At 42.4% G+C, this 24,406-nt stretch overlaps 1 protein-coding gene across 7 annotated transcripts in view; it reads right to left on the reverse strand.

Moving 5' to 3' along the window:
* TJP1 (tight junction protein 1) overlaps nucleotides 1-18,071 on the reverse strand; it is a 308,695-nt gene extending 290,624 nt beyond the window's left edge. For 6 of the 7 annotated variants that reach the window (XM_073303700.1, XM_073303698.1, XM_073303696.1 and 3 more), the window contains exons 1-2: nucleotides 17,890-18,071; nucleotides 5,732-5,864 (exon numbers count right to left, since the gene is read on the reverse strand). In XM_073303700.1, coding sequence (XP_073159801.1) covers nucleotides 5,732-5,864; nucleotides 17,890-18,056 — 300 coding nt within the window. In that variant the 5' untranslated portion in view covers nucleotides 18,057-18,071. Of the gene's footprint in view, nucleotides 1-5,731; nucleotides 5,865-17,889 lie in introns of those variants that run through there. The other variant, XM_073303697.1, reaches the window with a different exon arrangement.
* Between the last annotated feature and the right edge of the window lie 6,335 nt (nucleotides 18,072-24,406).

Below are 24,406 nucleotides of genomic sequence, written 5' to 3' on the forward strand. Positions count from 1 at the left end.
GTCATGATTAGGCCTCCATGACTTCTGCAGCGTGGCTGACCCCACAGGGTGGCTGCTGCTGGAGTGGCCCTGGGGACAACCACAGCAGCCGCTGCTCTGGCAGCCCCCAGCAGCAATCCCCAGCTGGAGCAGCTGCAGTCTGTGGCCCTGGGCAGCTGGTGCCACTGGCCCCAAGCAGTCCCCCCAGCAGGGCCCCCCTGATTCCCTTCCCTCAGCAGCCACCCTCCCACAGCCCTCCAGCACCTCCCCTGCCCCCCCACCCTTCCCCCCCAAGATTTAATCACAGGTATTTTTAGTAAAAGTCATGGACAGGTCACGGGCCGTAAATGATTGTTTATTGCCCATGACCTGTCCATGACTTATTTACTAAAAATACCTATTACTAAATCATAGCCTTAGTCATCATGGGTGCCTGCCCTCCCATCCCAGAGCTGCACCCCAGAAGCTCCGAAGAGAAGGGGTCAGCCAGACCCTATTAGTATGGTATGTTTTCACTGTGGGAGGCCAGGACACTTCAGCTGGTCCTGCCCATCATGGAATATGATTTCTTAGACTGTGGGGTCACAGAAACATGTAGCAGCTCTGAGCCCAGGCTCGACCAGTGGCATAAGGCGTATGTGGCCCAAGTCACTGGAGGAGGGTGTACTTATGCCCGGCTGGTAGACTCAGGGTACTCCCAAACCCTGGTTCGAGAGTCCCTGCTAAACCTTAGCAACCTCCAATATGACTGCCCCTTCAAGGTGACATATGTGCATGGGGATGTCCACTCCTACCCCACAGCGTGGGTACAACTGAAGGTGGGTTGAGCATGAAGCAAAAATTTAGGTTGGCATGACAGAACACCTTCCCTGGAAGGTTATAACTGGGAGAAACTGGCAACAGTTCCCCTGCTTGCTCCTCCGCCAATCAGGTCCTCCTACTCCAGCTGAACCAATACCCCAACAGCTAGATAAGATATTTCTAGTACTGAAATCTGACCTTTTGGAGGGGTCTTCCCAAACCCAGAGGATTAGTAAATTTCGAAGGCAACATTGAGAAGAAGGGAGGGCCTGGTTACAGACCCATTTGGCCGGGGAGACAGAACTAGGGAAACCATCTCAGCAGATGGATGACACCCAAACAGAAGTGGGAGAAGTGCCTTCAGATCTGGGAGACCCTCTCCAGGAGGTTCATCCTCCTGACATAGACTTAGCACATTTAACCCAGATCTATGATCAGATATGTGGGCAAAAGGAAGATGAGACCTTGAGTGAGTCATATGCCTGGATAGCAGTGATAGACTGAAAAGTTACCCAGGAGGCCCAAGCTGCCCAATTTCCCCATTTTGAACTAAAGAATGATATGCTCTATCGAGTTGACCTCGACCCAAGGACTTTAACAGAAGTATCAAGGATTTTCCCTAATTTTCTGTGAAGAGGAAAGGTTTCAATTCATTTCCCTTCCCCATGCACATCTGATACCTGAAGTTCTTGCCCTTTTCAGAATTAAACCAGGCTGCAGTTTTGAGAGTGGTGTGGGAAGGACTGTAAAAAATTAATTTACCTTCACAATTTTGTTTTTTGCATATCTGTAACATTTCTAAGCTGCAGGTAGATGCCTAGCTAGAGACATGCAGCTCAGGATTTGTACTCTGATATGTGCCATTGAAGCTGTACATTTCAAGGATTGTCTATCATCCAGAGAAGCACAATATCTTCTAGAGAAGACCTGGAGGGTGGGGGTTAACCTGGATAGGCTGAGGGCAGCAGTGCTGGGAAGGGATACAAAAAAGGAAAGGGATATGAGAAGCTGCAGATGGATTCTGTCCTTTACAGGAGTTGCTTTTTTTTATCCCTATATCCGAGGTCTGCAAAACTCTTGCTTTGTTTCATTATCCTGTTTGCTGCCTCTGTCAGACTGAGATGAGGCATGACTAGCTAACACAATCCACTTGCTGCCCACATAGAGACACCACAGATATCACTAGAAAGAAAACAGAGGGCCTAAGCTTCCAGAAACCACAAACTTCCACCCAGTTGAAACAGAGGAGAATTTCTGTTATCTGGAATTAATAGTACTCAGATTTTCACCATTTGTGGACCACCTACAGATTGCAATGTAGACACAAACACTAATTTGCGTGGCAACCATTCAATTTGACAAAGCTTTCCTCAGCCATCTGGGTTTTACAGTAACCATATACAACAAGCTGCCAATCTGTCATGACTATGTCCTACACACATAAAGACCTCATATTAGTCATCAATACACCACCTACCTGTAGTACCATGGCTAGAACTCAGGACCATTAGCACTCCGAAGACAGCCTTTGCCAGCGAAGCTAAAGCAGAATCTTGACATCACCCTCTCCAGAGGTACAGGGTTCCCAGATTACAAAGCAGGAGCGAAGTCACTCTTTAGCCACTAGTGCAGCTTCATGACTGCATTAGCCTCCACTCTGCTTGTTCCCTGAACTCCCCTCTGAGGGACAGGGGAGAAATCTATGATTATACACATATACCAGCCTACCCTAATCCCACCATCATCCCTCTCTGCAGTAGCTAGGAGAAAGGCCCCATATAGCTGGATGCACATTCCTGGCATGGGATCCCAGTAACCTGTCTCCCCTGTGCCTCAGAACCAGTGCAGTTCTACTGTGGGCACAGCTCTTCATGCCTGTAGAAGAGGGGGCTTTATCCCTTCAAAGCATTTAACAATCATTAGGTGAGACTGATTAATCAATCATACAGAATCTTCTTGGGAATTGTTAGAGTGTTCTCAGGGATGGGGAGCAGAATATTTTCAAAAAGGCCTGTTTTGGATTTTTATGAAGTTATGTCCTATCAGAAGTACTACTTATTTCACTTTGAAACTTTTTTCACCATCTGCATTACTGATGTGTGTCCTTCTTCCTTGTATGATAATGGAAGCATCTAACCAATTATCAGTAATTAATGTAAATGACCTCTTAGACGGTATCAGCATATATAACAGTTACTACCTTTTGATGTAAAGCTTTTCATCTTTGTTCTGCATAATCTGGATTTATTATAAGCACAACAGTTATAAAGAATGTGTTTTGAACAATCTTCCTTTCCCCCCCATATAAAAGCATTTTTCTTTTCTAGTCCATCTTTTCTCTTCAAGACTAGTCTCTGTGACAATCTCTCAGACTGCTGCTAAAAAGAGAGCTATCTATATAACTGGAGAGGGAAGTCAAGCCCTTTTAGAGGAGAAAAAGAATATTTGCATTTTAAACTATACTGTTCACAGCTAATTTCAGCATGTCACTAGAATAGGGGTGGAAAGCTTATACATTAGCAGCATCACTCATACATTTTTATCTGTATTTTATTTTTCTGCTTATTACATTTAAAGACAGTGAGAATCTCAAATCCTCAGGCAAAATTTTAATAATATGTCAGTAAGATTCTTAGTCCACAGCAGCAAGGAATTTCAGAGTAAAATTCTGAGCTCATCTCTGTGCTTATTTCTGTTTGTATCACTCTCTAACAGGATCTCAGAATACCTAGTAATCTTTCATACTGAGTCATAATTATTAATATGTAGACATAATGAGATAATTTGGGTTTTGTAAATGTGCATTCTATTTACTTTTACACTGTGATTTCTTTATTTCTGTTTAAAATATTCCTATAAAACACAAGTAAATAACTCATATGCACACATACTTATGTAGCTGTTGAAACCTCTATTATTAGCCTATTAATTTGCATTAGCTTATAATTCATTTCAGGAGTTACTGAAATGTAATGTAGTACTAAAAATAAGGTGCATTTTATTTTGGTATTACTTAAAACATCTGAAAAAATGTATGCACATAGAGGCATTTACGTATGATGAGCTTGATTTATAAGAAAAGATATCCATCTTTATGAACCATACTAGCCCCAGGAGGCTATGGGCAGTGGCAGCTCACTGAGAAGACCTGCCCTGGAGGGAGGCCAAGAAAGCAAGCAAGCAAGCATGGAAAAAGTGCAGCTTTGCAGTAAGATGCTGTAGAGTTGCTTGTGGCAGGATAGCCAACGTATAATAAATGAGTTCCCCTTGCCGAAGTTTTTTTGCTAGGATGACAGAGCATACAAGAGAGTCTGTAATAAACTTCTTCATACATGCCTCCAGGAGTGGAGGCAGATTTAAATAAAACTCTTCAAAAAGGAGGGCATAAATTGAGACCTGTAAATTAAAAACTACTGTGTAGATAAATATTTAACTAATTTTGTTACTAAATATCCTGCATTAAGAGTTTAGCCAGTCATGGACTCAAGGACCATTTAAGAGTAAGGTCCAAGATTCCCCTTCACCTCCAGTTCCACTATTCCAGCAAGTGACCAAGAATTTTAATGAACTGATTTAGTTTAACTGAAATCGCAGGATGTCCTGAAAGTTACAAATCCAGGATCTGTTAGACCACAAAGTGTGGAGAGAGTGAGTGAGCGAGCGAGCTCCACAGTCAAGGACCTCTCAAAAGGAAACACTTTGCCATCAGCGAGTCATTACCAGGTAGCTGTTAACTCAACTACTATGACTAGTCACAACAGCAGCATCACACACAGAAGAGTTCTAGCCTGAACAAAACCATTTAGGACTTTATAGATCAAACCCAACATTGTAACTGCATTAGCTTAACAGTGGAGGTTGCAAGAGTCTAGTGTCACAAGATCAGTTTCTGCCATTCTTCTCAGATGAGAAATTAATCTTCTGCTATCTGAAGTTGGAAGAAGACATATTGACACTTATCTGCAAGTCCAGGAGCATGAATGAGTCCAGAAGACCCCCAACTCCGGAAGTGCAGGAGTCGTTTATGCTATCTGGAAATCAGGCTGACCAGAGATCATAACATCTTCAAAGCAAAATGCAAGAGCCATCTCTTTTCAAAAGCCTTCCCTAAAATATGTACATGTATGAGCTACACTTCATCGAAGTGCATTCAGAAATACTCCAATATTTTATCAATATACATTAATAAAAAAACCCAAAAAGCTCACTAATTTCCTCATTTCAGATATCCCTTTCAACATCACATACTCAAGTCTATTAAAACTACAAAGATGTTAAATTTGCTGAAGCTATTTTTTCACAATCAGAAGATCTAATACTCCAGACAAAAATAACCAAATAACAGTATAACAGTACTGCTTAATTAAAATAGAAGTTATCTGCTCTTTTTCTAAATTAGATGTTATATACACATGTACACATTTTAAAAACATTTCTTTTCTCTAGAATTACATAGTATTCATACACTATGGACACAATTAAGTAACTTCTTTTGAAATCATATGCTTTTCTTAAGAGTACAACTTCCCAACTCTAAATATGAAAATGCAATCCTAAAACATCTTGCATTTTCGCCTATTTGGAAATGTGATAATAATCACATAGATGTATGTGTGCCAACATTACTTTGCCTCCACTTCCACACATGTCTAATCTTTGGGAAACAATGTTAAAATTTGATATTTTAATTTGTAATACTTACGATTTCTCAAAAAATCAACTGTAATTGTTGATCACTAATTATACAAGTAACATCCACGCTGCAAAAACCCTCTAGCACAGGGTTTGGCTTGTAACATCACTAAGTTTTAATATAATAACCTGTTGAATTTTGACAAATATGTCAAATCTAATAAACCAAAAAAGGACAAACCTTAACCATCCTCCTTGTTGATCGCAAGGGTTCTCAGAAACTTCAGCTAGGATAAATGCAATGGATATATATACTTACATTGAACTCACAGAAATCAATACTATCAAGACTTTTGCTTCTATGTATTCTCCCTTTTATTCTTCTTAAAGAAGGTTTTCCTTGACTCACACTACAAGTAGCACCATTCGGATTTTCAGATGATGGAGTTACCCTGCCAAATAAAAACAATTATGTATAAGATTTTCAGAAATCTCAAACACTTGTTTAAATGAAGACATATTGTAAGGCACAAACAGTGTAAATCTAAACAAGTGATGAGTCTGACTAGAAAACCAAGTTTTCACCCAATAAGCACCACACACATTCTCAATGCTAAACAATAATTAAAGCTTTTAGATACTAACATAATGGGTGCCATAGAAATACTTATAATAAATAGAATAATACTTTTATTAAATGTTGTCAGAAGAATGAAATGGATCTTAATAGAATTTCTTTTTCTGACAATTTTGAGGAAAATTCAGCCTTCTGATACAGGATCATGGCTCCCAGTGACTTCGACAGATTACCAACCATACATGTGCATGCCATTGTCTTTCTAACTTTTTCCATTTTGTGAATGTTAATGACTCTGCCACTACTAATGGATTTTGAAATTAATGGGATCTATTAGATTATAAAGATAATAGATTAGGGAAATACACGAGCTATACTTACAAAGTCAATTAACATGCAGGTAGTCTAAACTGAATCTGCAACTGCAGTACAGTACTATGAATAAGTGATTCACATTTCAAGTTGCTTGTTGGGAGCTGTTAATGACTTTAAACTAACCTGTTTAACAGTTAGCCAAATGTGTTAAATCCTGTGTGAGGTCAAATTTTGAAATGTGAGGTAAGCCACTAGTCAACCTGACAAAGTTTTGGAAAAGGAAGTTAAAAGACATAATCAGAAATGGACCAAAAAGAAAGAGAGCACTTTAATAACTAGAATAATCAGCGACAAGGTGAGTTAGGTAATATCTTTTATTGGACCAACCTCTGTTGGTGAAAGACAAAACCTTTTGAGGTACACAGAGCTCTTCAGTCTACAACATTAAAAACATTTAACATGAACATTCATGTGTCTAAAAATGTTTTTCCAATTATAGTTATAAACGGCACCTAAGATTAATATAGCTGAAAAAATTTTCAGAGTTACTTTTTGCATTTGACAGCACTTTGGGTAGCCAATTTGTTGTTTTCCCTGTACAGTCAGTTATTAAGATCCCTGTTCAAAAAAGCACTTAAGTGTTTGCTTAACTTTTAGTTAATTTGTTTGGAGTTAGTGTATTTATCATGTGCTTAAGTGCTCTGCTCATGAGTGGAACTGGGGAAAAAAGGTGGGAGTTCTTTTTCAAGCTCCGCACATGCAAATCATGAAAATGAGATGCTGCTCACAGTAGATTGTGCTGATGTTCAAAATAAGATTGGCTCCACAGGACTCCTTGAGCTTGGCTCCCCCTCAGTGGGGAAAAAATATGCCCATGGGCTCTGCTTGGCTCCTGGAGCTGGGCTTCTTCTTGGTTAGGAGGGAAAAAATCCAAACTCCTTCTTAGGAGAGAGAGGCATTTGTTTTGTGGGGAGGGAGAGGAAATAATTACAAACAAAGAAACTGATACGTGAACAGAGAGCCTTTAAATTTTCATATCCGTTACATCATTTGAAAAAAAACAGTAGTAAATATTACTGAGTTATGTGTAGTTGTTTGGTACATAGGATTTATTACATACAGTGTATTGTTATTGCCCTTGAAAATATAATTTTAAAAAAATTTTTTTTAGTATTGTTAGTTGGAAGAGACTGCAGAGCCAAGCTGGAGGCACATGTGTTTTAGATGAGTTTAGACGTTTCTTCCTCAGGCTAAAATAGTTATAATTTGTTATTGAAAGGGTAGCTAATAAATTTTCGTGTTCACCTCAAGAGAAGTCAATTTAATGCTGAATACTTTTGTCTTAATTCCCTCCTTCCTTATATCATGTTAAAATATTTTAAGTGGGTGATGTGCACTATTTTTGAGATGTAGCTCCCATTTTAAAAGCACCTGTGCTAGGCCCCTTTGCTATACATTTAAATTACTATAAATTCTATTTTTTTTAATCCACTGGCTGCAGTACTGGCTCATACTGAGCATTTCCTCTGTATTTTTAAAAAGCATTCAACCTCAATGAAAGAGCGCATATAAAAATAACAAATAGGTTCAATCAAGGTCATATGTTGTTTTTAATTGAACATTAAAAAAGGATGTGTTGGAAGGGGCTTTCTGGGACATTTGGAAGTCCCTTGTTAAAATTCTGTTTACTTAAAGGGAGGAGCATAATTTGCTGACTTTGATGGAGTCCATTCCCCACTGCATAATGCTAAAGAATCCCTGTCAGAGATTCCTTAACTCTGGAGTTTACAAAAATGAATCTGAAAAGTCAGTTTTTACGTCTGGAGATCTCAGATTGCGCCAAGTATTGTTAAAAAGAATCTCTAGAAGAGGATGCCCCCTATCCTTTATAAAGCCTCTCATTTCACCCCCTCCCTCTACAGAAAACAAAATAATATTTAATCAAGTAATTAAAAAGCCACTCTGCAGTTGGCAGTGGAGGGGAGAAGCTTTGCATGGTGCGCAGCAGTGGGGAAGGAAAGGCAGGCTAAGCCACTAATTTCTGTAGAATTTAAGTTATCACTTTTAAAATATGTTTTTGCATTTATGGTTGAGAAGATGACCTTGTAAGTGTGAAACAAATGTAAATCAGTCCAGTGTGGTCTGCCTGAATCTACAGCAGACAGTTCTATTGCCTTTGCTACTGCTCAAGCAATAACTTTACCAAGCAGAAACAATAACAGAGTGACTTGTCCATTTCACTGCTGCTATTCAGAATTCTGTGTGCAGTCGTGAAACTCTCAGAATCAAGTCAGTTCAATATTGTTGTAGTAGCAGAGGCATCCACCAGCCTTAGTCACAAGGAAGGACTCAGAAAATGGAGGCTGTAAAGTTGGAGGAGAGAAACAGATATTCAAAAACCACGAGTCTGGCCTCCCAAAATCATGAGATTTTTAAAAAAAGTTGAGTACATTTATTTGCCTTCTGACTTTTGAGTCTTTAGGGTACACTTGCTTACGTTTTCAAGCCTTCCTTTGCAGTCATGAGGGCTAGAAACTTACTTTTTTTTTAAAAAAGGAACACAGACTCTCATGCAATCTTATGATTCCAACAGCTGGCACTTTATGACAATTGCAAAAAGTCACAAGAAGCACAATAAAATCATGAGACCTAGCAACCCTGGATACCTCTTTCCTTCTTCCACCTTGTCACAGACAGGAGGCTCTGGCAAAGGAGAAGAAACATAAAATTCCTAGCAGATAAGGGGATAGAAGTTTCACTTTTTCCCATATATCTACTCACCATAGATTTAAACAAAAGATGGAGTGCTATAACAGGAGTTTTGGAGGACCAGTGAGCCTAGTGGTTGGAGTACTTGGCTTTCAGCCCTCTTGGTTGAGGAGCCTTAGTCTTCAAGGTAGGGAAGGGGGAGGAGAACCCAGGCCCTCCCTCTCCACCAGCTCCCAGCCCAGACCCAGTGTGCATCAACCCCTGAACAAGGGGAGCCCTCCCAGTGGGGAGTCTAAATCCACTGCCCTGGGGTACTTCCTCCCTCTGTGTCTTCAGTTTGGGGAATGGCCCTTCTAGTCCAGTTCACTGGGGGGCTTGCCTCCCACAGTGCCCTCTCATGGATCTTGGGTTGTATCCTGGCACAGTCCCAGGCTCCTTTGGGTGGGCAGCGGCAAGTTGGTGAGGCCAAACCCCGCAATACCTCTGGGCTCCACTCAGGTGCCAGAGGCTCCTATGTCTCCTTCAGTCTCCCTTGGGAGACAGTATGCACTCCCAGGTGGCTGCCTTGGCTGGCAGGCTAGTGACCCTTTCTCTCAGGTAAGGAGGCAGCTAGCTCTCATCTTTCCACCAGTCAGGCCCAAACTAAGACAGGTTCTCTTCTTTTCTCCCCCCTCCAGATCTGGCATTGGCTGCAAGTATAACAAGGTGGGACTAGCTCTGCCCAAAGGCTCTCTTTAACCCATGCTGTGGTGGGCAGTTTCTTTGCTTCATCACAAGTCTCTAGGAGGGTCACTTTCTATTCTTCTGGCCTTTCTCAAAACACATCCAATTTCAACCCCACTAATGAGAGAGGGGAAACCCATTTATAATCTAAACATTTACAGCAAATAAACATAATACAAGTTGATGCGTGCTGTTACCTCCCCCTTTAGTTATGAGAAATCACTTTTGTTTAAAACTAGAAAAACAAACAAATTATTTAATCCCTGTCTTTAAACACATTTATCTCTGGCATATGGGATTTATCATAAGCTAAAGGGGGGAAATTTGTGTAAAATTTTTGTTTTTGTTAAAAAATTTGTAGTACATTACTGTAGTACCGCTAGTTTAAGGGCTCTTGTCTTAGGGCCTGAAGAAGAGATTTTCAAAGCACTCTAGTGGATTTAGATACATTAGAAATAGTCAAGATTTTCAAAAGTGACTAGTGATTCTGAGTGCCCCGTTTGAAACACTTTGAACAGGCCTGATTTTCAGAGAGAGTGTGTGTTTGGTATTTCCTGAAAATCAGGTCCTTTTAATAAGGTTCAGCTTGGGCAACCTAAGGCACTGAAAAATCAAACTAGTAACTTTTGAAAAACTATGCTGTTTAAATTCTGACTAATCTGAAAACCTCAATTTGAGCCTGCAAACCTTACTTAGCATCCATAATCCTTACTCAGAAAAACAGTCTATTTGACTTCGACGTTGACTAGTCCCTGATGGGATATTGTATCTTTGTAAATTTCATTCCCATTGATCAGAAAATGTATTTTTGTAAATCTATCTAAATTATTTTTCTAGAAACTAAATAAAGTCAAGTATGTAATATATTTTAGGGATCTTGTTCCATTCACTTATAGCAAATCTGCTAACCTAACAAGATACCAAACTTCACTGACTCATGAGTAATCCATCTATCAAGAGACAACTTAAGACATAACATAACTAGGTAGAATGTATGTTCAAAAAATTACCTAAACTATTTATAATGCATGATATTATAGCTTTCAGAAAAGGCCAAAACATTCAGCAGTTTTTCTACATGCTGCAAGAACAATAACAACTTAGATATAGGTTTGCTTTGTTGACAACACACAGTAAAAGAATAAACACAGTTATTAAATATTATCCAATAAAATGTATACATATTATGCACTAAAACGTGCATTGCTGTTTAATTTCTTGCTTGTGCTACAAAGAGTTAAAAACATTCAGTGTCACAGATAAATTTTGGCTGAAACAAACTGGACTAATTTCAAAATGTGTTCTATTCATGTCAGTTACATTTAATAGTATTTCAAAATTTAACACAATTTCCAAGGCAGCTCTTCTTCCTATTTAACTAGTGTTACAGACTTTGAATGGCCTACTCAAGTTTACTTTCAGTGGGAATGTTATGCGACTGGAGTAATTACAGAATTTCAATACAATATTTAAGTACAAATTTAATCTTATAAATACAACTTAAATGTTATTTCTCTTATTGCTGACTACTGTTGTTGCAAACTTCACTACATGTTTGCCATAACCCCACATGAATCCTTCAATAAAGACTAATAACATATATTAGAACCAGGCATTGTGTAGGCAGCTGCTGCTGTGCAAACTTCCTCACACGTTTGCCATAACACCACATGTATCCTTCAATAAAGGCTTGATCTTGCCCTGCAAGGTGTTGAACAAAGTTAAATGTTATTTCTCTTATTGGTGGTAACAGTTCACTCAGAAAAGTATGGAATAAAGACATTTACATTTTCACATTTTGTGTATATTCCTACTGATGCTCCTCTGAAAAACAATATTTAAAGTCACTACAGTTAATGTTCAGTTGAAGGTCACACAGTAACTGAATATTTTCACAATAAGCAATACCAGAAGAGAAAAAAATTAAAAATTCAGAATCTTAAGTTGATAGGACTTATATCTGTTTTCTCACTATACTATGAGTACTTGAAACTTTAGTAGCTTGACATTGGAAGCCAAGCTTCCCCACTGCTAAAAAAAGAAGTGACGATGTCAGTAGGACCAGTGGTGAGCTGGAGCCAGTTCGCTAGAACCGGTTGTTAAATTTAGATGCCCTTTTAGAACCGGTTGTTCCGCGAGGAACAACCGGTTCTAAAAGGGCTTCTAAATTTAACCAGCCAAAAGTGGCGCCTTAGGCACCGACTCCATGGGTGCTCCAGCCCTGGAGCACCCAAGGGGAAAATTTGGTGGGTGCAGAGCACGCACCAGCAGCTCCCCGCCCCACTCCCGGCCCCAGCTTATCTCCGCTCCGCCTCCTCCCCTGAACACGCCGCCCCGCTCTGCTTCTTCGCCCCCCCAGGCTTCCCGCGAATCAGCTGTTCACGCGGGAAGCTGGGCCAGGCTGAGAAGCAGGCTGCAGCTTCCCGCTCAGGCCCAGGGAGGCAGAGGTGAGCTGGGGCAGGGGGGCACGAGGAGGGCCACCCGCGCCGCAGCAGGTAACCCGGGGGTGGGGGGGCGCACAGGGGAACCGCTCCCCGCCACAGCTCACCTCTGCCACCCTCGGGCTGAGTGTGAAGCTGCCGCCTGCTTCTCTGCCCCCCTAGGCTTCCCGCGAATCAGCTGTTCACGCGGGAAGCTGGGGCAGGCTGAGAAGCAGGCCGCCGCTTCCTGCTCAGGCCCAAGGAGGAGGAGGTGAGCTGGGGGGGAGGGTGCAAGGAGGGCCACCCGCACCCCCCCCCAGCTCACCTCCACCACCCTTAGCCTGAGTGTGAAGCCGCCGCCTGCTTCTCAGCCCCCCCAGGCTTCCCACCGAACAGCTGATTCGCGGGAAGCTGGGGGGCGGGAGGGGAGGGCAGAGAAGCAGAGCAGGGCAGCGCCTTCAGCGGAGGAGGTGGAGCGGAGGTGAGGTGATCTGGGGGCAGGCGCAGGGTGCGGTGGGTGCTCTGCACCCACCAAATTTTTCCCATGGGTGCTCCGGGGCTGTAGCACCCATGGAGTCGGTGCCTAAGGCGCCACTTTTGATGTGATCAGTGGGGGAGTGGCCGCTCCCCCTGCTCCCCCCCAGCTATGCCCCCCCGCCCCTAGGAGCCAGAGGGACCTGCCGGATGCTTCCTGGGAGCTGCCCCAGGTAAGCACCTCCGGGACTCCCCACCTCGCCCCCTGGCAGGTGCCTCTGGCTCTTAGGGGTGGGGTGGGCACCCACTACGGTGGCCCACGAGACCCTCCTGCCCAGTTCTGGGGGCAGTCAGGGGACAGAGGAGGGGGGTGGATGGGGCAGGGGTCCGGGGGGGGCATCGAGGAACGTGGGGGGGTTGGGTGGGGCAGGAGTCCCGGGGGGCAGGGGGCGGCAACGACCCCCTCGTAGGGTGAGGAGGGAACCCGTTGTTAAGATTTTGGCAGCTCATCACTGAGTAGGACTCACTTGAACATGATCAATGATATCAACAAAAGACAGGAAGGGCTAACATTCATTCCTACTGATTACCCTGAGAAGACTTGAAAGCCATTCCATATTGCAGTAGTATTTGTTTTTAAATGATGAGTGATAGGGCCAATTTGATTTTCATGAAAAAAAGACTAAAAAACCAGGCATTGTGCAGGCAGCTGCTGCTGTGCAAACTTCCTCACAGGTTTGCCATGACACCACATGCATCCTTTTATAAAGGCTTGATCTTGCTCTTCAAGATGCTGAACATTCTAATACAGCAAAGCACTTATGCATGTACTTAACTTTAAACATGTGGATAGCTCCCCACTGAATTCAGTTAGACTACCGTGCTTGAAATGAAGTAGGTGCTTAAGTTCTATGCTGGATTGGAACCAGAATGTTCAGCACTGTGTATGATCAAGCTCTAAATGAATCATTATGTCCCAGTTATTCATATGTCTTGTTAATAATAGCCCCAAACCATGGGCAGGGGGAAAATTACCTTGTGGAAGCAATGTATCTGTAATTTCTTCAATCTGATACATTACATATTTTTCTTTAAACTATGGGTCACCTCAGACAACCACAAAACATATACAAAAGTCTCATATTTACACTACCCACATTTGTCTTAACAATTGCCATAATAATCTGGATACAATTGACAGAATGTTATATCTTGTTTTCTGAGCGTTCTCGCAAAGAGTTCATTCCTGCACCATTGAAGTCAACAGAAGTCCTAACACTGATTTAAGTGGGAGCAGGATCAAGACGAAACAAAGAAGATGGAAGATTCTTTTAGAACTCTCACAGACTGTGATTTATTTTTCGCACTAAAATCCTCTCCTGATTTCACATATATTTCTTACAGAAATTGTCTCTCCATTGAAAGGCCTTTAAAGTCTAGACATTAAAAAACCTTACTTAAAACCTTACTCCCAGTTTAGTAGGAAATTACATGTATTAATTACATGACATCATCTATTTTACAATACATTTCGCTTGCAGGTATTGGGATTTCAGTAAATATTGACTTTGGCCTACTGTTTTAAGATTCTTACACATCAGTAGTTTATTTTCCTTAAGTAATTTAGCAGGTGTGTTAATTCATGCTGCACTCTACCTTAAAAAAACCCAAACCAACTATAAGCTGATGTTGACAGTAAAAATCCTGGGTTGTCTTACCAAGGTTAAAGAGACTGACATAATTTTCTCTGTGTGATTACCACATCTCAGATTTGTAGTTCTGTTCTTTAACAGCTGGTATAGCCAAGGTTCAATGTCAAAATAAAGGATTCACAATTCTCCATACCCACAATCCTATTCAAATTTGAAAGCAGTAGTTCTACTGGAAAGTCTTAAAAGTGCACATCTGCAACCGTAATTTTAAATGTAATGTAGCAAATAATAGTTTATTTTATAGAAAGTGAATTTCATGCTCATAAAATGTGCCAGCTGACAACTTGGGAAGTGAAGGCCTTTATTCACAAAACAGGTGAAACACAGGTAGCAGTACTGCAAGCTTCCCTCACTGCCTCAGCTCTGACCTGGACAGAGGGACCTCTCTCAGGAAAGAGTTTAGTCACTTTTTAGCCTCTCTGCTAATTACTGCCAAGTATGATGGCGGTTTTGCCACCTGGGAATAAGACTGGGAACATCCGACTCACTTAATATAGCCTACTAAATAGATATGAAATGGAAACAACTGTCAGACAATGATAACATAGACTGGGTTTGAACTGGCATCCTAGAGATGAATGTTTCTATAGCCAATTACCCATCCCATGAGATATCCAGCATCCATCTCTTTTGTTTTGATCTTGTAGTTGTGCTTTTTGTGTTTCACAAAACAGGACTTACAATTTTTTATGCGGGGGAGAGTGGGAGGAAATCAGAGTGGCAGATGCTCTATAAAGAAATAAACAATTGCTGCTACCTTTTTCATTTTCATTCAGTAGGATTCAGGTGGATTATCTCCACAAACAAAAGATAAATATTTTAAACCTTTTTTATCAAATGATTTATTTTGCTTGCACTTACAGTATGTACTAACATATAAAACAACTTCTGAATCTGCCTGGGAAAAAAAGAATACTGAAATTCTCATTTTTATAAACTTGAAGAATATGCTACCATTTGACCATATTAAAAGTATGAACTAATCTGATTTATACATTTTCTTTCTGTACATCAGGTTAGAAACTATTGATGATATGTGGTATGTACCTTTTGCTTTGCATTTTTGTAATATATTGCATTGATTTACATAATAAAAATTAATATATTTATTTCACAAAAACAAAGCTTTATATATGATTTGAAAAAAAACCTAAACTTAAATCACAATAAAATCTTAATTACAAATACCACTTAAGCATACCTTTAAATATAGCGGAAATTACTATTTCACCCACAGACACATACCCACAGAGACAATCTCATATGGACCCTACTCAGGCTCCTAATGCAAAGTTGAAACCCACAGTTCCCCACTGTCACCCACTGATAGGGAGATAACAATTTGAAACACTAATCTAAAGATGTAAAATATAAGGATTTAAGTAATTGGCACAAATTCTTATACAGAAAAAAGCAACATGTTTTTGTCTGATCCTTTCACCCGGACCATCAACAACCTAACTCAAATGACATTGGGTACATAGCATATTTTTCTTTCAACAAACAAATGTCTGTTCCTCATTTAGGACCCACTATATGTCTTACCTGTCCCTCGGAAAGCAGGGAAATTTCACCATAAAACTAGGAAATATAGGGCTGATCTAATTCTCACTGAAGTAAATGGACGTCTACATTACTGTATACAGCATGCACTATCAGCAAAGTGAAAAGGAATGACATTGCTGAGAGAAGAGTATAGGTAGTAGCACTTTATGCTTCTGACATAATCAAACCCAAACCACTGTCTACAGTACAAAAGTGGGTTTTCTTAGGATAATCAAAGATAACCGCATGAAAGAATATTTTTTCCAAGGAAAATATTTGGTTTTGTGTGTTAACAGTTAACAAGAATATGTTTTTGCCAAATTAGGTCACTAAAATAATGTCATTTTCTATAAACATTATAGTAAGGTTCACTATTCGTGCTAGAAAGATTATTAGATATACTTCACATAAACCTAAGTGACTTTTTAAAATACCAGAATGTTAAATTCGTTTTCTAAATTTTACATTTTCTGCAATGAAATAAAAAGACAAACTATGAAACAAATATAGCAAAGTATATTTCGGAAAACAGTTGTTAAAGGAAGCTTAAATCAAGTAAAATGTTAATCTAATGAAGTTGGCCTATAGCAATTTTATTCTGCTTCCCTGTTTTATGTATTGCCTTGACATTGCCTGCTCTGGATGACCATGTGAGAATAAGGACAAAATAAAATAATGCCAAGATCCGCAGAAAGTATAAAATATGTGCTGTCACAGGATGCTGTTTGTGATAACAGTTCATTTTAAAGCTACCTCATTGTTAAACAGCATGTCTTAGCACTTCTTTCTCAGACATTTTACACTCTTTCACTGTGACCCATGGCCATGGTGATAGGAATCCATAAGAACACTACTGTTCAAGTCTCATTCTCAATCTTATGAAGATATTTTTTCTTAAGGTGCAATTTCAATTCAAGATCTAGGATGTTTTTCCCAGAAAATTTGGCTTTGCAGTCAGGTAGATTGTCTCCTTAATATAATTTGTTCTGATAATGACATGCATCCTACTGCTTCAATCAAGTTAACAGTGGTTCCTTACAAGACAAAAGAGTGACTGGATATTGCCATGCTTCCTGGTGTCCTACTCACCCACATTGCAGTTTTACAGTACTATATATTTTTCTTAACATATTGTCAGTTCATCTAGAAAATCAGCTTAGCTCACCAACTAGTAACCACAAAAACCACAAGAAATATGTCAAAGAAAAAATACATATATTTTGAAATTAAAAGTATAATATTATATTTAGATATTGCACCTCCCTTTTTGAGATTCACACCTGTCAAGAAAATAGTGGGTTGGCATTTCAAAGTCAGGCTTTATTCATACTACAGATAAAAGAAACAACTATAAAACAATCAAAGAAAATATACAATCAGACTGCCATGCCTATAATATTCTGTGTTGTAGCCTACAATAGACTTTCCTTGTAACTACCCCTGCACCTTTCTGAAGGAGCTGCCATTATCTTATTTTGACAAATGTTTGTTGTTTCTTTCTCAAAACATTTATTATTCTGAGAATTACCCTTTTGAACCATGGAGAGGCTTACAGTTGGGTGCTTCCTAAAATCAAGACGTTTTCATAAAAGAAAACTGTAGCGGGTAAATGGACAGTTCCTTCAACAAAAGGCTGAACATAATGATTTGTCTTTGATTTTTTTAAAAACTACTATTGGTAAATAATTCCTCATGACCTTTCCCTTGTGGTGTTTTCTATGAAACATCTGGGGCCCCTTTTTAAATTATTTCCTGATCTGTTTTTAACTAGGACCATAATTTCTGCAACAAAACAACAATAAATGCCTGGCAGTGGTAGGTCCGACATGAGTCCATGCGCCTTGCCCAGGATGCACTGTTTATTCATCTCCGCCCAGACCCCAATCCCAGGAACAAAGCAACGTGTGTGACAAGGTGCAAGGTTCAGCCGGCTCCCCCATCATCCTGCATGCAGCGCCCGGCAGCAACCTGGCTTTCTCCTGCCCATTTTGTGCCTACTCACCACAGCTTCCTCTTTAAGGGCATCAGACTGCCCCTGTTGGAGGCAGTCACCCCTATGGCCATCTGCAAGACAGTCAGGTATTTCTGATACTTCATTTTGCCGTCGCCCCCCCTGTCCCTGCCTCGTCCCCGCCGCCGCCACCGACAGAGTCTCTCCAGCCGCTGCATGCAATCATCAAATTTTTATTTCCAGGCATCTGCCGTCCCTGCGTCGCGCTTCTTCCCCTCCTCCTCCTCCTGCCGCGCTCCCTCTGTCTCTGCCCCCCCAGCTCACGCTCTCCTCCTCCTCCTCCTCCTCCTGCCGCGCTCTCTCTATCTCTGTCCCAGCTGACGCTCTCCTCCTCCGCCGCCTCCTGCCGCACTCCCTCTCCCTCTGCCTCCCCCCACAGCTCACACTTGTCTCCTCCTTTTGCTACCGCGCCTCTCCCCTCTGCCCTCCAGCTCTCGTGCTTCTCCTCCCCCGCCTCCTGCTGCGCTCCCTCTCTCCCGGCCCCCTACCCTGGGGTCAAACCCTTTCTCCCTCACTTAGCCCACTTACCTGGGGGAAATCGCTTTGCCACCTCCCCTCACCAGGTACCCTGGGCATTCCCGTCCCGGGGACACTGTGACTCCCCTCCCTCTGGGCACCTGGGAGCCTCTCTCTGACCCCCCATCCCTCTGGGGGGTTCTCTCTGACCCCCCATCTCTCTGGGCACCTGGGGGCCTCTCTCTGACCCCCCATTCCTCTGGGGGGTTCTCTCTGACCCCCCATCTCTCTGGGCACCTGGGGGCCTCTCTCTGACTCCCCCATCCCTCTGGGCACCTGGGAGCCTCTCTCTGACCCCCCATCCCTCTGGGCACCTGGGGACCTCTCTCTGACCCCCATCCCTCTGGGGGGTTCTCTCTGACCCCCCATCTCTCTGGGCACCTGGGGGCCTTTCTCTGACCCCCCATCCCTCTTGGGGGCCTCTCTTTGACCCCCCCATCCCTCTGGGCACCTGGGGGCCTTTCTCTGACCCCCATCCCTCTGGGGGGTTCTCTCTGACCCCCCATCCCTCTGGACACCTGGGGACCTCTCTCTGACCCCCATCCCTCTGGGGGGTTCTCTCTGACCCCCCCCATCTCTCTGGGCACCTGGGGGCCTCTCTCTGACCCCCCATCCCTCTTGGGGGCCTCTCTTTGACCCCCCCCATCCCTCTGGGCACCTGGGAGCCTCTCTCTGACCCCCCATTCCTCTGGGGGGTTCTCTCTGACCCCCCATCTCTCTGGGCACCTGGGGGCCTCTCTCTGACCCCCCCATCCCTCTGGGGGCCTCTCTCTGACTCCTCCATCCCTCTGGGCACCTGGGAGCCTCTCTCTGACCCCCCATTCCTCTGGGAGGTTCTCTCTGACCCCCCATCCCTCTGGGCACCTGGGGACCTCTCTCTGACCCCCCCATCCCTCTCGGGGGCCTCTCTTTGACCCTCCCATCCCTCTGGGCACCTGGGAGCCTCTCTCTGACCCCCATTCCTCTTGGGGGGTTCTCTCTGACCCCCCATCCCTCTGGGCACCTGGGGACCTCTCTCTGACCTCCCCCATCCATCTGGGCACCTCTCTTTGACCCTCCCATCTCTCTAGGCACCTGGGGGGGGCTTTCTCTGACACCCCCATCTCTCTGAGCATCTGGGGGCTTCTCTCTCAGCTCCACTCCCACCCCAGGGGGTTCCTGTGGGGAGGCTCTCTTTCCCGCCCACCATCACTGGGCCCCTGGACTCTCCCTCTCCCCGTCCGTCTCCGATAGCTGGGGTCTACCCCTCCCTCCTTCCAGTGTTATGCCCTATCCCACGGACAGTTCAGTTACCCAGTGCATCTTTGCCGCTGCCATGCTCCGAGCCCGGCGCTACCCTCTCCCCTCTGGGTCTCTGTCCTCACTGCTCTAATCTCATTAGCGCCTAGAATAGCCCCATGGTATTTTAATCCCCACCCCCACCCGCTGCCACCATCACTTGTGATTTAGCTGTAATCAGGCTATGGAGCCAAACACCGCATCAAACGCAAACTGGCTGCTGCGAGGCCATGACCACTGTGTTCCGGCATAGGGGCTGGGGAGCTTCCCAGCAGTAGCACCTTAAATCAAAACCTCCTTCTGAAAAGAGAGAGAGAGAAATGACTAGAAACAGGGTTATTGAGGATCCCCTGCCCACATTCACCTCTGCACCACAGAGATAGGAATTCCTATGCAAAGCTTAATGAATCAACAGCAGAAAGAACATAAACATCATTCCTGATTCTCTCACATCCAAAGAAATTATAGATTTAAAAGGCAGATGGCCATTAAATCAAACCTATAAATGTGATATATTCATTCCTAGATATCCATTCTTTGGGAACCTTAACAAAAATAACTAAAAATAATTATGTGTTGAACCTTATACTCAACACATAATACAAATAATAATTTCTTAAACCTGTTTTGTGCCTTTTACCTCAAAGTTCACTAATATTTACATATGCCACTCTGTAGGTGACTACAAAACAAAGACATTCTAAAGACATACAGTATATAAAGTGATAAACAGTATATCATCATACCATGCTTTCTGTGTACTTACAGAACCACTGAGGTGCAAATATCTCTGGGGTGGAGGCAGGCATTTAGCTGACAGACTGATCAATAGCAATGTGAGTTTTTTTGGCTGCATATACCAGAGCAAAACATGTCCAAGGATCTTTAATGTCCACATAAAACAGAGAAGATCTAAAACAATATAACAAGCCCCCCAACAGACAATAATTTGGGCCTTGGCACAAAAGATGCCACAGATATGCTCTGGTGTGAATACTGGGAAATAGCATTCCAGGCTCACAGCGCCTCAATAGAGAAAGCTCTACCACCAGTGCTCTCAAGATTACGAGTGATAGTCCAAACTCATAATCCTACCCATCTCAATTGGCAGAATAGGTCAGTGGACTGGCCCTATATTATTTAAGGGTGTATACATTTTGTAGAGTACAGGTGTCACCAATCCATATTAAAGATGAAGTAACAAAGCTGTACCAAGATATTACAGATGTGTGAATTGTATGAGCTGTAGTATTTACCATGATGAGTTAAATAAGTGCTGTCAGCCTCATTAAGAAAGAAAAAATATACCTTAAAATATTTTCACTTGCAAGACTCAAATATCAGAAATTTCCTTTTTTAAAATGCATATGGTGCCTCAAAATCATACTAGACTATATTCTACCAAGGCCTATTCCATACATCAGGAGATAAGAAATGCCAGCATTACACTCACAAGTATAACAGATGTTAATTAAATCATATTATAATAATCATATTGTTATGGTCACAACAGTGGCTGGGACATAACAGTTTTGTTCTCCGAGCCAGGAAATCTGGGATTAGTGGAAACATCCCGGGATTCCACAATATCATAAATAGGAAGGTTCGAATAGCACTGGCTCAGTGTCTCTCACATTGGCCTGATCCTCTATAGCTCTCAAGAAACAGTTCATGGGTTCTTCTTCTTCTTCTAATAGATCCAACATTTAAAAAATTGGAAATTGCTTAATTTTAAAAAACAACCAATAAATTAAACTCTGGCCAAGAGAAACAGTAGGGGTGGGGAATACAACTTTCTACTTTCAGAGTGGTAGCCGTGTTAGTCTGTATCAGCAAAAAAATCAAGGCGTACTTGGGGCACCTTAGAGACTAACAAATTTATTTGGGCATAAACTTTCATGGGCTAAAACCCACTTCATCGGCTGCATGCTGTGGAAATTACAGTAGGAAGATATATATACACAGAGACATGAAAAAATGGGTGTTGCCATACCAACTGTAACGAGACTAATCAATTAAGGGGAGCTATTATCAGCAGGAGAAAAAAAACTTTTTCAACTGTTTGAAATGGGCCATCCTGATTATCACTACAAAAGTTAAGGATAAAGAAGGTGTTGGGAGGAGGCCATGGGGAACTAGCTGTTGCACAGCTGTTCCAGGAGGCGCTCTAGACAGCTGCATTCCACAGGACCCTGGGCTGGAACCCGGAGTAGAGGGCGGGCCCGGGTTCCCCCCAAACCTCCCAACTCCTGGTCAGACACAGGAGGAGTTGATCTGGACTATGGGTTCATGAAAACAGCCAAACTGAGGGCTACCGTGAAGCTCCAAGGCGAGCAAATCTGCCAATAAGCGCAAGGTAGAGGAGGAACTTTGTCACAATACATATATATATAATTTATAAACTAGTTCTATCTTGATATGAAATTATTGCTCGGATAAACATGGAGCCCTACAATGACATTTTTACAGAGTCACATGTGAGACTATAAATTCACTTTATGAGCCTGTGCAGGAAGATAGACATGGATCTGTGGATCTATTTTTAGTGTTTGTGTTTACATACATTATAATATCCTCTTCAATTATGCCTTCACCTTTATTTTTTAATATGTTCAGATGGAATAAAAAGATCAATCTAGTTAGAAGGTAAATAATTTGAGGCAGGGGCTATGTCTTCAGCTGTATTTGTCCAAGACTTAGCAAAAATGGGCCCACAAATGCATAACAGCACCCTTACTATTATGATATAAATGCATAATAATAAATATAAAAATAAGCTGGGTTTTTTATTCTAAGTCAAAAACATGTTTCTCTCCTGCCCTAACCCCTGAAGACTCTCAAATCAGAAACTGCAGGGATGTGATATACACAAAGCCTGATTCTTCCTAAAGCAGGAGCTCTTAAAAAAATAATGAGCTTGTGGAGCACTGACCTGAACCTACTGTAGCTCTCTCAGAAGAGGACTAGCTAATAGAAAAAAATCTACCAATATTTAAATCTACTGAAAATCGTAATTTAGTTTGATGTGGAAAATATTTTCCAAATTCTGTCTGCACCTGCAGCTTCCACACTGGACCTGTGGTCCCAATTTTCCCAATCCAGGCAAGGCCACAGAATTTATAACTGAAACAAAGGAATGGGCACAGCACACACAGTACCTAATAAACTCTGAGGGCTTGTCTATATTACCTGCTGGATTGATGGGCAGCGATCGATCCAGCGGGGGTTGATTTAGCGCGTCTAGTCTAGACACGATAAATCGACTGCTAAGCGCTCTCCCGTTGACTCCGGTACTCCACCAGAGCGAGAGGCGAAGGCGGAGTCGACGGGGGAGCATCGGCAGTTGACTCGCTGCAGTGAAGACACCATGGTGAGTAGATCTAAGTACGTCGACTTCAGCTATGTTATTCACGTAGCTGAAGTTGCGTAACTTAAATCAATCCCCCACACTCCTAGTGTAGACCAGACCTTAGTAGCATACGTTCATCAATGGGACATGGAGTATCATCCACAACTCTCTGGCCAACAGGTCCCATATCTTTAGTATATACTTTTTTTTTCCTCATAAGGCTTTTTTGTCAAGCATTAGCAAGGAGTTTTCAGAATACACATTGGGGATATTCTACACTACTGCAGCATTTAATATGACATGAACAATTCATATTATACACTTCAATAGGTAAAGTGACATTTTAGCATTCCAGAATCTAACATGATAGAGCATTGTCATTAAAATTTGTCATTAAATAACTGTGCTCCACTATTAGTTGAATTTCCTAGAAGTCTTGCTTCTTAACAAGAAGCCCCTCTTCTCATAATACTTCCTTTTTCAAGATGAGATATTCCATTACATTTCAACATTTACTCAAATATAATCATAGTATTAATGTAGCTCTCCCAGGCAGGGAAGTCTCTGAAACAGGCTGCTTTGTCATTTGGATCTGTGACCCAGGTATGTCTACACTGCCGTGTAAGCCCAGGATTAGTGGGACTTGAGTCAGATGACCAATGTTAGGGAACCCCAGGCTTGAGCATCTACATTGTGTTTTAACCCCATGTTAAGATTTTTCTAACCTGTGCTCAAACCAAGGCCTCTGGTGTCCACACTGCAGTGCACAGACTTGAGTCAAAGTAACCATATACTAGAGTCCCTAGCACTCCTCATACCGAAATGTGGCCGCTTTAGCCCTAGGACCATGGTGCACTTGCATGTTACAGAAAGTTTGAAGCAGCTTGCTTTGCAAAAGGCTTGATCAGTTCGCTCTCCACTGAAAACCCAGTAGGCCCTCTGATAGTGTACGTGCAGATCAGTGATCAGAAGACAATGGGTTAATGCTGACCTGAGCTGCTGCCATTTGCCAAGCGTGGATAGGGTCTTCCGTTTTCAATAGAGTGGATTGCACATTGTTGGGATAGAGAGGACTGAGGAAGTTGTCCCATGAAATTGTGGGATACTTGCAGCGGACTCCCAGGACCCAAGTAGAGTAGGACTGCACTTACGCTGCAAAGCAATAGGGCTGAGACCCTGGGTCCTGGCTTAACTTGAGCTTGGATCCTCCACTCCTGCAGGGTCCTGGGCCCTTTGGGTCCAAGCCCTGGATTAATTAGCACAATTGCAATATAGACACAAGGGGAGTTAGACTGGAGCCAAGGCTAAAGCACAGGCTTATATTGCAGTGTAGACATACCACTAGAGGCTTCCAGAGAAGAGAAA

The sequence above is a fragment of the Lepidochelys kempii genome, chromosome 10 (genome assembly GCF_965140265.1).
Source record: "Lepidochelys kempii isolate rLepKem1 chromosome 10, rLepKem1.hap2, whole genome shotgun sequence".
Classification (NCBI taxonomy): domain Eukaryota; kingdom Metazoa; phylum Chordata; order Testudines; family Cheloniidae; genus Lepidochelys; species Lepidochelys kempii.